General features: G+C 35.4%; 1 protein-coding gene across 6 annotated transcripts in view; it reads left to right on the plus strand.

The window, feature by feature from the left end:
- The window catches only part of NCAPG2 (non-SMC condensin II complex subunit G2), an 89,780-nt gene that overhangs the window by 61,092 nt on the left and 13,540 nt on the right, over positions 1-15,148 (plus strand). For 4 of the 6 annotated variants that reach the window (XM_069086076.1, XM_069086074.1, XM_069086075.1 and 1 more), the window contains exons 25-27: positions 826-966; positions 10,608-10,711; positions 11,189-11,289. In XM_069086076.1, coding sequence (XP_068942177.1) covers positions 826-966; positions 10,608-10,711; positions 11,189-11,289 — 346 coding nt within the window. Of the gene's footprint in view, positions 1-825; positions 967-8,016; positions 8,133-10,607; positions 10,712-11,188; positions 11,294-15,148 lie in introns of those variants that run through there. The other 2 variants (XM_069086079.1, XM_069086080.1) reach the window with 2 other exon arrangements.

Raw genomic sequence — 15,148 nt, forward strand, 5'->3', positions numbered from 1 at the left:
TTTTTGCCAAGAAAACCCCAAATGGGGTCACAAAGAGTCAAACACAACTGAAAAACGACTCAACAACTACAAATGGACCACTCTACCATACGCAGCCACATTTCTGAGAAACTGGAGTAGAAGGGAGCTGAGGAGAAACAAACTGAGAGCTAAGGTGAAAAGAAGCAAGGGGTAGGAGAAATGATTTAAGAAGAGGCATAAATTGCCAGTTGTTTTTTTTAAGCTGTGTTTAAAGAAGTAAAGACTTTTTTGGGTACTAAAACATTACCAGATTGGTAGAAATTCTCAAAACACTGATGGGGAAAACTGCTACATCATAGATTTTGATGTTCTAGTATAGGGGTGGGGAACCTGTGGCCTCGAGGCTGCATGTGACCCTCTAGGTCCTGAGGTGTAGACTGGATTCAGTCAGAGGGCCACTCTTGAGGACCTAGAGGGCTACATGTGTCCTCAAGGCCTCAGGTTCCCCACCCCTGATCTAGTCAGTATATGGCAAGAATAACATGGACTAATGTAATAAGATGGTTTTAAAGTTTTGCTGTAAATCATCTTTCCTTATTAAATGTTTCACCAGAGAAATTGGCAATCGCAAACCTCTTAAGGTGTGAGTTTCTGTAAACTGCCTTCGGATAGGGGTCAACTAATAAGCACTAAAATTGCTGAAAAACTAAAAGAGGAGAAATTGTGAGAACTGATATTTTGCAGATTTGTTAATCAGACTTTGAATTTTGAGGGCTGTTTTTAATATCTTTATTTGTTTTCAGAATTAATATTTTAAAAATGCCTTTAAGTCTATTAAAATAGGTGTTCTTTTTTTTGTATTAGTTACTTTATTCTATTCAAGTGCCTCTTGATGAATTTGTAAGTGCTGTTCAGTCTTGGCATATGAATACATCAGTACACCAAGGAATGCTTTCTACTCTCTTAGCTGCAGTAGTGGTTGAAATAAGTCACAAATTACGAAAGGTAAAGTATGCTCTTCCAAAAAATGTCAGTCATATTATATGGGTTAAAATTTCTCAGTAGTGATTTAATCTTCGTTTAATAAATATTTTCTGAGTGGTAATCTTGCCATAGTTCCGTTGTGAAATATACAAAAAATAAAGATGCCTGAATGTAATCACAAGATTAGATAGATAGAAACAGAACTGTAATATGAATCTAGAGCCTTTGACATAAAATCTAGTGTTCTTCCTCCTGTACCATGCTGCCTGTCACATGATATGAGACTTGGGCATGTAGGTGTTACAATAGAGTGCTGGACTTAGAGTCAGGAGGACCTGATTTCAAATCCAGCCTCAGACACTTCCTTGCTGTGTGACCTGGGTAAGTCATTTAACCTCTCTTTGCCTCAATTTCCGCAACTATAAAATGGGGATAAATAACAATACCTACCTCTCAGGATTGTGGTGAGTTTTCGATGAGGTAGTTGTATAACCCTTAGCATAGTGCCTAACACATAGTAGAACTATATAAATAAATGCTTATTCCTTTCCATTATTGTCAACATTTTTGCACATTTTAGTAGTACTTAAAATCAGTTTTTGTATCTAGAATCAGTTTAGACAGGCAGTTAATACTTGTTGATGACTAGTGTTTTCTTAGCACAAAGATTAACTATTTAGCTGTACTAAAATCAGAAAACTATTTTAAGAATTATTTCTGTAATGTTAATAATGTACAGTAGGGTCATATTGGAAACACAAGAGCTTTGTTTTACCATTGTATAAAACTGTTTTTATGTTCATGCAAGTAATGTTATGTACATATTGGTTCTACCTCAAAGTCATATTGGAGCTACAAAAGTTCAAAAAGGAGTAGTTCAAGTTGTACTGTGAATGAAGAGTCTCTATATTGGGATAGAAGAAGTAGATGAGTAGCAGTTTTTGTTAGAAGGATACAGTATGAGAGGGAATGCGACTGAAGTGTATAAAGTAATAAATATAGAAACTTGTTTATAAAATAGGAGATTGTTAGAACTGAAAGTCACCCATTTATAGTTTGCAAGAGATAATTTTAGGACAAAGAAGAGAAAGTACTACAAGATCAATTTAGTCCTAAACTTTATAGTGTGTATTTTCTTTTGTAACTAAAAAACCCTGAAAATATTAAGTAAGAGAGGGTTCATGATAAAAACCCATGACAAGTTATTACAGAGACCTTAGGTTTGAACTTTGGAGAATAAGTATCATTGGAATCCAAATGTCTCTTGTTGCCAATTGTCAGAATGTAAGAAATGGCAGCCTTTTTAGCCTGTCATACAGATCTGGTGCTCTAATAGTGTAAATGGCTCAATGTATTTTTAGGGCTCTTTTCTCAGATGTACCTCTTTTGCAGTAGAATTTTTACAGTTGTCATGTTCCTCCACATAAAGAATTCAGTGGGCCTTGAGCAAAAGAAGGTATCTACTCTTTCAATGACCACTTGAATTTCAGTGTTTTGGTAAAGAAGTTTTTTGGCAAACATTTTTAAATAGTTGAAAGACACCTAACCTATTAACTTAAATCATAATGAATTTGTTTCATATGTGTTGAGTTGATATGGAAGGCAAAGAAAGTTTTTGATCATATTCTGTTAAATTACTAATTTAAAATTTTTGTTTACTGACAAAAATCTGAAATGTCAACAAGATCCCCTGAAAGTAGTTGAAAGCTTATTTTGGTATATATTTCAGGTTGGAAGATTAAATCTTTAAAATAGGACTATAGCTCTTTTTTTTTTTTTTAAGCAATCAGGGTTAAGTAACTTGCTCAAGGTTACACGGCCAGTTATTTCTGAGTGTGGTGCTAAGTATCTGAGCCCGGATTTGATTCCCAGGTCATCCCGACACTGGAACTGGTGATCTTACTTGCTGAGCCACCTGGCTGCCCCTAAGCAATTGGGGTTAAGTAATTTGCTCAAGGTTGCATGGCCAGGTGTTTCTGGGTGGGTAATTGTCTGAGCCCGGATTCGATCCCCAGGTCATTCCAACACTGGAGCTGATGCTCTTACTCACTGTGCTACCTGGCCGCCCCAGAACTTTAGCTCTTTAATAAATAAAACACATTATAAAATGATACTGGTTTATATTCTTTTGTCATGTAACATAGAAATCTTCAGGGCTCAAAATTCTAAACTGTTAAGCTATTTACTAACTAGTAGGTGGATAAATAAATTTAATGATTGAAAGCTTTGTGAAACTTTATAATTTATCTTGAGCGGATATTTTTAATCTCTAATAGGCTTGTACCAAAACTAAAAGGGAAGCTCAGAGCTAGACCCTACCATATAATATTCATTATATATTATATACATCAAAAGTCTCTGGATATTTTCCTCTTTAACAAAGTTTTATAAATGTAATATTCATAACAAATATTGATAAACTAAACATAGGTTAAATCTCCAAACTAAAACCATAATATTTGAATTTGTAGTTTTATTAAATGAAAAATTTTTCACAAAATTAAAACAAGATTTGTGTTTCTTTCTTAATTTGTGTACTTATAAATTTCTGTTACCTTTCATTTCAATTTAAACATTTAAAAAAAGCCTACTGTGGACTAGACATTGTATGTTGCAGTGGGGATAGGAAGCCAAAAATGGAGTAGGTACCTGTCTTCAAGTAGTTTAAAATCTATTGGGAGAATACAACACATATACAGTTAAGTTAATAGATCATGGAAGGATATGGAAGGAACTATTGGAAAGACTAGACAAAGTTCCTTGAGGTGGCAGTCTGAGCCAAACATAGAAGTACACATCGTAGGCATGGGAGGAGAGCCAGGCAATTTGTGCAAATGAAAAGAGGGAGGATAAATTTGGTAAATACCTTAATAATTCAGTTTGACTGGAATATAGAGTGCATGAACGATTCAGATAAATAGGAGAACCAGGAAAGAGGAATATTTTATGTATTTCAAAGAGTAAGGGAATATATTAGAGGAAGGGTTGTTCAAGGAATGGAAATAGCCTGACAAAAAGCCATTTTGCTTAGCAGTTAAGATGCTTTTGGTAATTGCTTTAAGTAGTCATTCCCAGTAGTGTGTTGCAGAAGTTAGATGGTCAAGGGTAGGAAAGTAAGTCTTTGCCCTCACGGAATTTGTATTCTGCTGGAACAAAACAATAGATAAGTAAATACAAAATATATACAATAAAATATGAATTTGAAGGTGTTCAGGGGAATCACTCATCGGCTCTGGTAGGAGGAGACACTTGAGGGGTAAGCCTTGAATGAGGCTGGGGTTCCCATTGGAGGACACACTTGTGCAAAGACATAGGGTTGAAAGACAGGATATCATTGATGGGGAGAGCATTACATAGGTTGGTTTGACTGGAATATGAAGAGTTTGAGAATGATGTGATAGGTTTGGAGCCAGAATATGAAGGCCTCTAAATAGCAGGAAGAGTTTCTCCTAAAAGTAATAGGTCACAGCTGGTTTTTTAAATTGGCATGTGTCACAGTCAGATCTTAGCTTGAGGAATAAGATTGGCAGCTATATGGAAGATATATAGAGGAGAGATTATATGCAGCAAGACCAGCTGGAGGTTGTGGTACCAGTCTGTACAATAGAGAATGCTAGTCATTTGGTTGATGGCTGTAAGTTTAGAGAAAAGAGGAGAAATATTATGAAAGTAGAATTGACTAGAGGAGTTGTCAAGGTGATTGGGCATCAGGATTGAAGAGTTGCTCGCCCAGGTTCCTGGAAGAATGGTGGTATATATTACATTATTGTATTCTAATTTATCCATCCATTTATAAACAGCATATAACATAAATTGTTCATAGTTATTTGCTATTCAAATGAGACAATTATGACTTTTGTAGATAGATGTTCTTTTCCCTTTAATTGTATTTGTAGAGAAAACCCTTCAAAAATTCATCTCCTTTGATAATTTTTCCATTGTGTGGAGTGCAGATTATTCTTAGGGATTGATTTTTCAAATAACTTGTTTTAAATAGAATTTTTCTTTTTAAAGAGGAACAAGTAAAATATACTTGGAATGTGTTTTTCCCTCTCTGGTAGAAAAGAATTTTGACCTGTTCCTATGGGACACTATCACTTATTAGGGGTTTTAAAGATTTGAGATAATTGTTTATTAGATTTTTAAGATCACAGCTAAGCATTTATGTCAGCTCTTAGTTTTTACTATATTCAGGTAACTGGTTTGGAATAGTCTGGCAGCCTGAGGATTTGTGTGAACTGGATACTGAAAGTGTAAATCAGAGACAGAATATTTATAACTTATAAATAAAAAACAAGTTCCTATAAATCATCACAAATGATATTTGATCTTTGACCCTTTGTCTCGATCTCTACCTTTGAAGAATTCTAACAACTACCATATTGCCATTTATACTCACTGATGCTCTTCTTTTCTTTCTTTTTTTCTTTTGCTTTTTGGAGGGGGGAGGGGAGGGTAATTGGGGTTAAGTGACTTGCCCAAGGTCACAAGCTAGTTTTGTGTGTGTGTGTGTCAAGTGTCTGAAGCCAGATCCAAACCCAGGTCCTCCTGATTCCAGGGTCAGTGCTCTACTCACTAAGCCAGCTAGCTGCCCCCTCACTGATACTCTTGATTTCATTTTGGCCTAGTTAAGATTTCATTAGCAAATCAAAGCAAATATCTGATTCCTACTCTTGCCTGAGAGATGTTTATGCACTAGCATTTTCTTCACAGACTCATTTTGCACAATCACGTCCCTCATCAGCCTTAGCTAAAATAAGTTTAAAAGTTTCCTGATATTAGTTATGCTCTGTCAAAACCCATTTGGATAACAAGTTTAGAGACAGTATTTTCTCTATAATATCGCTAGAAGTTGGGCCAGTTTTTTGATAGATTCTTTTAGCTACAACAGTTTAAAAAGGCATAATACAATATTAGAGAACTTGTCCTAAATGAAACTGTGTCTTTCTGTCTCATGTTTACTAAGCTAAGTGTAGAAGACATTCTATCCCTGAAGAGAGAACTGACTAGCTTGTGGAAATGCACAAAGGAAAGAGAAAATTTTGCCAACAACTAATAATTAAATTTGGTTGGAATGCAGAGTGCATGAAGGGGAAGTTTCTCCCTTAATTAGACTGTTTTTTCTTCCATTTAATCCTTGGGGAGTGTTACTTCTTTCCACTTGTCAGGCAAGCCCTTGCACCTTTCAACACAGAGACAGTCTAAATTTACAAGTCCCTTAAAAGGATCATGTGAGTATTTTCCTTATATGATTAAGTATAGTATAATACATCACACAACTTTCTGTTTTAACAAATGCAATAAAATGCATTGATAGTAAAACAAATTTCTAAACTCCTATTTATGTCTAGAGATGGGACTCTGGTTTCTTAAGAAAGAAGTGAGTTTCTAATTCTGTTTATTTCCTTATTGACCAAGAAAAATAGGAGTTGATTTTTTTTAGTTTTTTGTTTTGTTATTACATAATAATCAAGTAGTTGTTTAGGATCATTTCCCCCTCATTTTACTACATTAAAAAGATCTGAACCCATGGTTTATCCTTGTTACTGTTGTTTCTTACAGGAATGATTACTGATCAGTTAAAAATCCTAGTCCATTTTAAATCAACACTTTTTACTTCTCTTGGTTCCCACTGTATAGCAATTGGAACACTGGCTTTACAATAAGAAAATAGTCACTTTACCACTATGGATCTCAATTTGCTCATTGATAAAATGAGAAGATGGGAGATGATTTTAAAGGTCTTTTGTAATATTCTTGTTTCAATCTCTGACCAAGCCTTGATATAGCACTGATGCAGATTCTACCTGGTTTCTGTTTTATATAGCATAAGTGCCTGTACCTTTCTTGCACTGAATTATCTATACTTGCTTTTTTTCTCAGTTTGTCAGCTGTTAATTCTCTGCTTCTTCAAATCTTCTGCTTGATCTTTAAGGGTTTGCCTAAGTAAGTGATTTATACTCACCACCTGACTTTGATTGTTGGTATACCATTACTCTAGTCTGATCCTGTGGTTTCAGGCTGCCAGGAAGGACCACCTTGAACTCAGGTTATAGGTCCATTACCATGTCTTGCTCATTCTTGTACTTATCCATCTCATTTTGCATTCTCTGGCAGACTTAATCCCCTAGTTTCATCTCCTTGCCCTATAAACCACAAGTTGCATGGGATGGGTTCAAGCATAGAAGTTTTTTTTCCTCTCATATCTTGACCTTGAATTAGAAAAGTATGGAATGTTGTTAAGATTAGGAATACTGAGCAGTATACCAAGGATTGAGGGTCTGCAGAAGTTTTTGATGGGGTGAGGAACAGGACATGACAATAGAGATTGAAAAGGGATTATTTAAATTTGTAGCAAACTGAGTAATGTGAGTTTACATTTCTCATTTGCCCCCATCATTTTTTTATTTGTCCCTGAAATTCATTAACTACTTGAACACTTAGTTTTTTATAGAGGTGAAACAGTGTTTTATATATTTGCTGTGATATCATGGAATTGAATAGATGAGAGGAGCAATGTCCATGACTTAAGGTCACAGTTTTTCATAGATAATGTTCATCACTTTTTATCTCAAATTCTGTCAATATAATATTAACTTGGGTAACTAGGTGGTGCAGTGAATAGAGCACCGGCCCTGGAGTCAGGAGGACCTGTGTTCAAATCTTGACATGATTAATAGCTGTGTGACTTTGGGTAAGTCACTTAATCCCAGTTGCCCTCCAAAAAGCAAAAAAAAAAAAATTTAACTTAAGAATCACAACAGTTCAAGGGAACCTACTGGGTAAAGGTTTTCAGTCCTTCAGTTTGGGACAACTTTGAGTCTAGGTGAGGTAACCAGGGATAGTAAGCAAGACTATATTGATCACTTAAAAGAAATGAGGATTTTGAGCCATTTTTATTTGTATGTGGGTGGGCACTTTTATATGCATAATTACCAATAATATGGTTGGGAATTGTAATAGACATTTTGTTGTTCAGTTATTTTAGCTGACTCTTCATGACCCCATTTGGGTTTTTCTTGGCAAAGATATTGAAGTGGTTTGCCCTTCCTTCTCCAACTCATTTTATAGATTGAAGAAGTGAGGAAAATGGGGTCACATAGCTTGTCAATGTCTGAGGACAGATTTGGACTTGGGAGGATGTGTCTTCCTGACTTCAGGCCCAACCAACAGAATTTAACAGTTGGGTGAGTCCCCCAGAGGCCATCTAATATAGTTTACACATAAAACGAAGCCCCTGTTATAACATGACAGGGGACATCCAGCCTCAGCTTAAAGACCTCTGAACCCATGGCTTTCTTTTCACGGGAGTAACCTATTTTGTCTTTGGGCAGTTGTACTTTTAAGAATAAGTTTTTCTTGACAGCTAGCCAAAATGTGCGTCTATATAGCATTTGCCCATTGTTCTTGGTTCTGTTCTCTGAAGACAAAAAGAAGTTGAATCCCTCCTCCATATGACAGCTCTTCAAATATTTGAAGGCATCTATATTATCTCTTTCTCTTTCAATACCTGGTTTCTTCAGCCAAGCCTCATGTCATGGATTCAAGACACTTTGCCATTCTATTTACTATTCTACTGTATTCCTCAGATGTTTTCCATTTAAGATGTCTACTTCCCCTTCTTTGCTAAACCAGGCTTAATGCTACATTTAAAATAGTCCAGATACCTCTAAGAATGACACTAAATGCCTCCAGGAATCCTTTCTTTTGCATTTTTTACAAAATACCTACTCATCTACTTCTTTAGCACATTTTAATTATACCATACTTAGATCATCCTATGTATATATACTTAGTCTTTGCTATTAGTAAGATCCTCTTAGACAATCAGCAGGAATTTCTGAGTGCCAGCTATGTGCCAAACACTTTGCTAGGCTGTGGAAAAGTGGCAGGGTTCAAAGGACAAACTTGAAATGTCTCTTTACAGCTCATAGACCATAGCACAGTTGAGCACCTTCTTAGCTATATTACTCCCCTTTTTTTAAAAATAGGATTTGAAATAAAAATTTATTGAATATAGGACTTTATGTAGAATCTATTTATGTGTTATCACCAAAATGACCTTTCTGTACATATATACATTTTGCCATGTTTTAAGCACTTGTGTATGAAGAACTGTGCCAGAAATAGCATATGGTTAAATTGGAAGAACCTTCATGTCTCAAGAGATGGTACATTTAAAAAAAAAAATTCATTTTCAATTCCAATTTCTCTTCCTCCTCCCTCACCCACTAAGAAAAACATGTAAGTCATGCTGTTACAAGTAAGTACAGTCGAAGCAGAACAAATCCCCACATTAGCCATGTGAGAAAAATATGCTTCAATATGAACGCTCAAGTTCATCACCTCTGCTTGGAGGTGGGTTGCATGTTTCATCTGGAGCTATAACTGTGATTGGTTCTGTTTTGTTGATCAGAGTTCCTAGGTCTTTAAGAGTTTTTTGTCTTTACAGTATTGCTATTGTATAAACTGTTCTTCTAGTTGTGCTCACTTCCCTTTACATCATTTTATATAAGACTTCTCTTTTTTTTGTGGTTCTTTTTAAATTAGAAAATTCACAGAATACTTTTTCCCTGAACACTAGAAAAGTGGAAGAAGGGGTTTATGTGGTTAAAAATAAACATGGATGTTTTGCCACTATTTTCCCCCATCTGGAAAGGTGGAAAGCTATAGGAACTCATGGGGTTGTAGGGAGGAACATATATAAATAAAAATACTAAGGGCAGGAAGAAATCTAAGGGGCAACATAAAATAGAAACTCAAATTTACAAAAGACAAATTTTTGTGTAGTCCCAGTTAGAGATTGATTCTGAAATTGTTCTTCTTTTCCTCCCTCTCTCGTGGTCTGTTCATCTTTTAATTCAAACTGATACCCATTTGGAGAGTGACCTTAGACCTGAAATAGGTTCTCATGCAGATGCTGAATTTGTATCAAGGACTTGCTTGACAAACCCAGAGAGTGTTTGGTTTTTGGCAAAGACCATTTCTTTAATTGTCTGCTCATAACGTGTTTCCCCGATAATAAGACCTATCCCGAAAATAAGCCCTCCCCTTACTGTGTAAGATCCCTCTAAAATAAGCCCTCCCCCGAAAATAAGCCCTATTGAGATTGCTGCTGTAGTGAAGGTGATCCCCTGCGCTACACGCTACATTACGGTACCCTCTGTATGCACCGTCCCCCCCCGCCCTGTGAAACGCACGCTGCGCTCCGAGCTGCATCCAATCAGAGCTGCAGCAGTGAGTGCGTCATCCGGTTCTTCCTCAGTGATTTGCTTATTGAATAAAGGTACATTTTTTTGTTCACATTTACCTGTTTATTAAAATTGCTGTCAATGTTCATTAAAATAAGCCATCCCCTGAAAATAAGCCCTCTGGTGTTTTTCTGTCCAAAAAAAAAAAATAATAAGACAGTGTCTTATTATCGGGGAAACACGATAGCTACCTGTCCTGCATGCTATGTTACCTATATGTTCTATGTGCTGTATTACCTACTGTAGGTATTTAAGTACTTAAGAAAAATTGAAATATTATTTCAAGTGTGTAGGGGGTAGTTTTCAAAGTATGCTAAAAAGGTGTATTAGCTAAGCCATGGATTTATTTTAATCATACAGATTGCTTCTTATGTATTAGTTCATATATTTAATTTCAAATTTTCTTACCAGATTTCAGATACAGAAGAGTTTTCAGTGCCCAAATGCCTTTCCGATCTTCCACCATTCTCAAGGTGTTTAATGGGAATCATAATGAAATCCGTAAAGGTAGTTAGGTAAAACATTTTTGCTTTGTTTTATTCTTATTATGGAACTTTCAGTGACTTTTTTATTAATTTTCAAAATTTGGCATATTTTATTATTCTCATTCAAAAATTTGGAAGACTTAATTTTCCTTTAAGAATAAAATCTTTAGCAGTTTTTGTTGCTGCATTTGTTTAAATATACACTACTTACTTTCTAATGCATTCCATATTTACACCCTAAATGCACCATATTGGTCCTGCTTCCTTATATAAAATCTAAGTCTGACCTGTAAATGCTATTAATCTTTAGTATATAATGATTTCCTTTTAAATATTTAATTTTATGGATATGGATAATTTTCATCATTATGAATTTGTACACATAAATTATTCTAACTGACCATGTTTATTATTTCTGATCAGTGTTATGGTCAACATATATAGAGGCCAATTTAGCTCATGTAATCCCATAATAGGCATATTTATAAGCACATTTTTTTTTAACAGATCATTCTTGGAAGAATTGACAGTTTGCATAGCATCTGAAGAAATTGAAGGCATTGTTTGCCTCACAGCTGTTGTATGTATGATTGTGGTTATTAGTAAAGGTAAGTCAGATTTTTTCCTTTATTTCTTGTGACTTCACATCATATAGGATTTTGAAATTCACTTTCAACATAGTGTCCTGGATGGAGTACCAGCCTTAAAACCAAAAAGCCCTGGGTTCAGATCTAAACTGACACATATTGTCTCTGTAACCCAGGGCTAGTCATTTAACCTCTTAATTCTCTCGACAATGCTCTAAGACTAGAAGCTGTTGAGAAAGCCCTTATCTGCATTGGTAGAGAGGTAATTTCCTTAGTTAGGAGTGTCTGGTACTTAAAAAAATCACAGGTCCAGTTCTGATCCGTACTAAATAGGATTCGAATTCTTTAAATCCTGTTATATCATTGAAAAATTAAATTCAAGGAAGGTAACCCGTATACAGTGAAATACTTTGTAGTTCTCAGTTCTATGTATAGAAATATATCCTTTTTCTCTAAAGACCTTGCTTGATGTGTTGCTCTGTTGTTAAGTTTCTTTTTTGTGCATATATATGCTCATACACACATTTTATATATATTACATTTATGGATACAAATATAGTGAGAAAAAAATCTAGATTCTCTCTAGCTTGTAAATGTCTAAAATGTTGTGCCTGGAATGAATATAGTCTACTTTTCTTGACCAAAACAGCATATATTATCATTTCCTTCACCCTGTAGCTTTTTATGTATTGTAAAGGCACATTAGGTTATTATTATTTTTTTTTTACTGTAATGTCACTGTTGACTCCCTGAGCTTATATTCCAATAAAACCTACCATCTTTTTCATAAAAATCTCTTCTTTAATCACACTTCATGCATCTTCAGAAATTAATTTTTTTGAACTCCAGTGTAAGAATTTATTCCTATTAATTTTCATCTTCATAGAGTTGACCTAACATTCTACCTTGTCAGGATCTTTTAAAATCTTATCCTGTGTTTGGTGTGTTAGCTTTTCCCTCCCAGCTTTAGGTTATCTTCAAGTTTTATAAATATTCCATCTATGCTTTAATTTAAGTCATTGATGGAAATGTTAAAGAGCACAGATTTTTGCGGCAGTTCACTGGGACCATCTTTTCACTTGAACCATATGATGTATTTGAACTGATCATTCAGCCAATTCTTTGTCACTTTAGTCCATCTTGTTCATATTTCTCCATATTTTTCATTAGAATTGTAAGAAAGATTTTTGTTACTTTCCCAAAATAGAAAATTGTTAATGATATAGGATTTTCCTTGTCTATCACTCTAGTAATCCAATCAAAAAATGCTGGTGTGACCAATTCCTGTTGAAACCATGTTGGACCTGCTTCCTTTTCTAATGCTTTTAAATTTTTAATTAATTATTTTTAATAAAACTTTTTTTTTAATAATACTTTCCATAATTTTGACAGGAATCGTTATCAAGTTCCCTTGCCTATAATATGCAAACTACGTTCTGTTCCCATTTTTGAAAATCAGGGTTATATTTGCCTTTCTCCAATCCTGTAGTACTTTTCCTCATTTCCCTAAACTGCTCAGAGATTTCTGAAAGTGGTTTAGCAATCACATTTGTTAGGTTTTTTAAAAAATTATCTTTGGAAGTAATTCTTTTTTGTTGTTGTTTCCTTTTGGTTATTCTTAATTCTTCTCATTCATTTCAATTCATTCTGAACTTTAATACACCTAATTTTATTCTTTGAAGAATGTGTGATGCTTTTATATTCAGCCTTTATTACTTTCCTTGGCTCCTGTATTCTATACCTCTCTTTAAAATCTGAATTGGTTGTTAAGTTGCTTGTATATTTATCCATATTTACCTTGGGCCGTTTAGAAAATTTCCCATTTACTTCCTCATCAATTTGTTTTTCTTTCAGTGTTAGGCATTTCACTTTGCTTTCAATGGGAAACTAACCTTTTTTGAACCTTTAAAATCCAGAATTCATATCCAGGTGTTTCCATCTGTAAAGCCACACATGAGCAGCTTTCCAGAGGACTGCTGCTGTGAACAGCTTTCAAGGTCTGATTACATAGTATAGCAAACTCTCTATTTATTCAATAATGAATCAGAGCAAAACATTTACAGAAAATCAAGGTACAGCATTCAGAATGTTACAACTTATCACAGAAAATCAAAATACAGCATTCACCATGTCAGAACTCAACAATTTATTACTAAAATGGTCACTTACTACTATGTGATCACCAAAGTGGTCACATAGTTTTCAACAAAGCACAATCCTTTAGCAACTTAATCATTTAATCATCCTTAATGCCTCCTTAAGGGTCACAAGGTACAAAAGTCAAAGTTCTCCACCTATGGAGTGCAATTAAGTTACAACTTAAACAGTCATTACTCAATACCCATAGAGGTCTTTTTATCTTGTTTCAGGGCAGGCTTTCAGCTCCTCTTCCATGGTCCCAGCTCCCTCCCAAATCTAACCAACTGCCACCTGAGTTCAAAGGCAGACAGTTCGCAGCTCCTTGTCCAGCTCTCCATGCATTTCCTGCTCCACATTGGGGCTCACAGAGTTCAGTCCAATCTCAAATCCTTCACTGTCTCTGTTCCTGGGAAGACAAGGCTTTAACAAAGCCGCAAGAACATTTATACACATTAACAAAGTCACAGCAGCATTTATACAAAGTTCCGGCACCACAGTCATGCTTCCTCAGTCTTCTGCAGCTCCAGGTGGCCCACGGAAATCGAAATCCTCAGCAACTCCAGCTGGCCCTTGGAAGTCTTCAGCACCATAAGCTCCATTCTCAAAATCCAAATCACTTTATCCAGCCACCACGTGGCTTGCTCTAAGAAATTCTGTCTCAGTTCTTAATTCTCATTCCTTTTCTCAGTTCAGTCTTCAGTCCAGCAGCAGCTGGCCTGCCTCCACAATGCTTACCCCAGGAAATTTTGACTGTGCAGCTTGTGCTTTTCCTTAAATATGGTATACTTCCTCCCTGTTCAGCGCCTTCCTGTTACGTCAGCAACAGGGGTTCCCTGTTCAGCCCTTCCTGTGTGTCAGCAACAGGGGATCATACCTTCTGGTTTTTTTAACAGAGGGCTAATTTGAAATTAGGTGCTAAGTACCTCTTAGCTTAGTAATACAAAAGGATCTTCAAATTTCATTACTATTACACCATCTTTCTTTATCACAAATTCTAAGGTGAAATGGTTGTTTCATGTGAACATTATCATCATTTCTATCCTAATATCTAGTTCCTCTCTGTTGGTGGCAGTCTGACTCAGAATTGAATATCCTTGTTAATTTTTCCACTTTTTTTTAAGGTGAATTAAATAATTACTAACTAATGTCCTTTTGACAGAGATTGTTACAACATATCTGGATAGTCTGGATAATTAAATTCCCCAGTATTAACATATCCTGTCCTTGTGACAGGCTTGTGATCTGTTTTCTGAACCCTTCATCCATTTTTTCTTTCTATCCAGGTGGTATGTAGAATATTTCAGTGTCAGTAACACTTCTATTTCTACCTCTAGAGATAATTACCAAATATTTTCCATCAACCTTTTCCCTCTGGTTCTAAACTCCTGAGCTCTTGGATTTTTTTTCCCCATGGGATTATATTTATTTTATTAGTATATGACGCCTCTCTATTTCTTTTTTACCAGTCTTATTTCTTTTGAACAAGGTGAGTCCTTTTAGAGCCATGAACTTACCAGTGCAAAAGAAAACTATGCCATCTGAGAGAGCAAGGTGGTAGCTGTCAGTTTGAGGCCTGAAGGCTCTATCCTGAGGTAATATGATACTTCATCATTGACCATAAGAATTAGAACATCTTCAGAGAACCCAGGAGCTTAATCTATACCCTATCTACTAAGCCTTTTTTATTAAAGCAGCTTCAACTTAACCATTTACCTGACTGAATATCATAATCAAAGGGTAC

Source organism: Petaurus breviceps, unplaced genomic scaffold, assembly GCF_028583685.1.
Source record: "Petaurus breviceps papuanus isolate PSGF00001 unplaced genomic scaffold, PetGlider_PUasm1.0 178, whole genome shotgun sequence".
Lineage (NCBI taxonomy): Eukaryota > Metazoa > Chordata > Mammalia > Diprotodontia > Petauridae > Petaurus > Petaurus breviceps.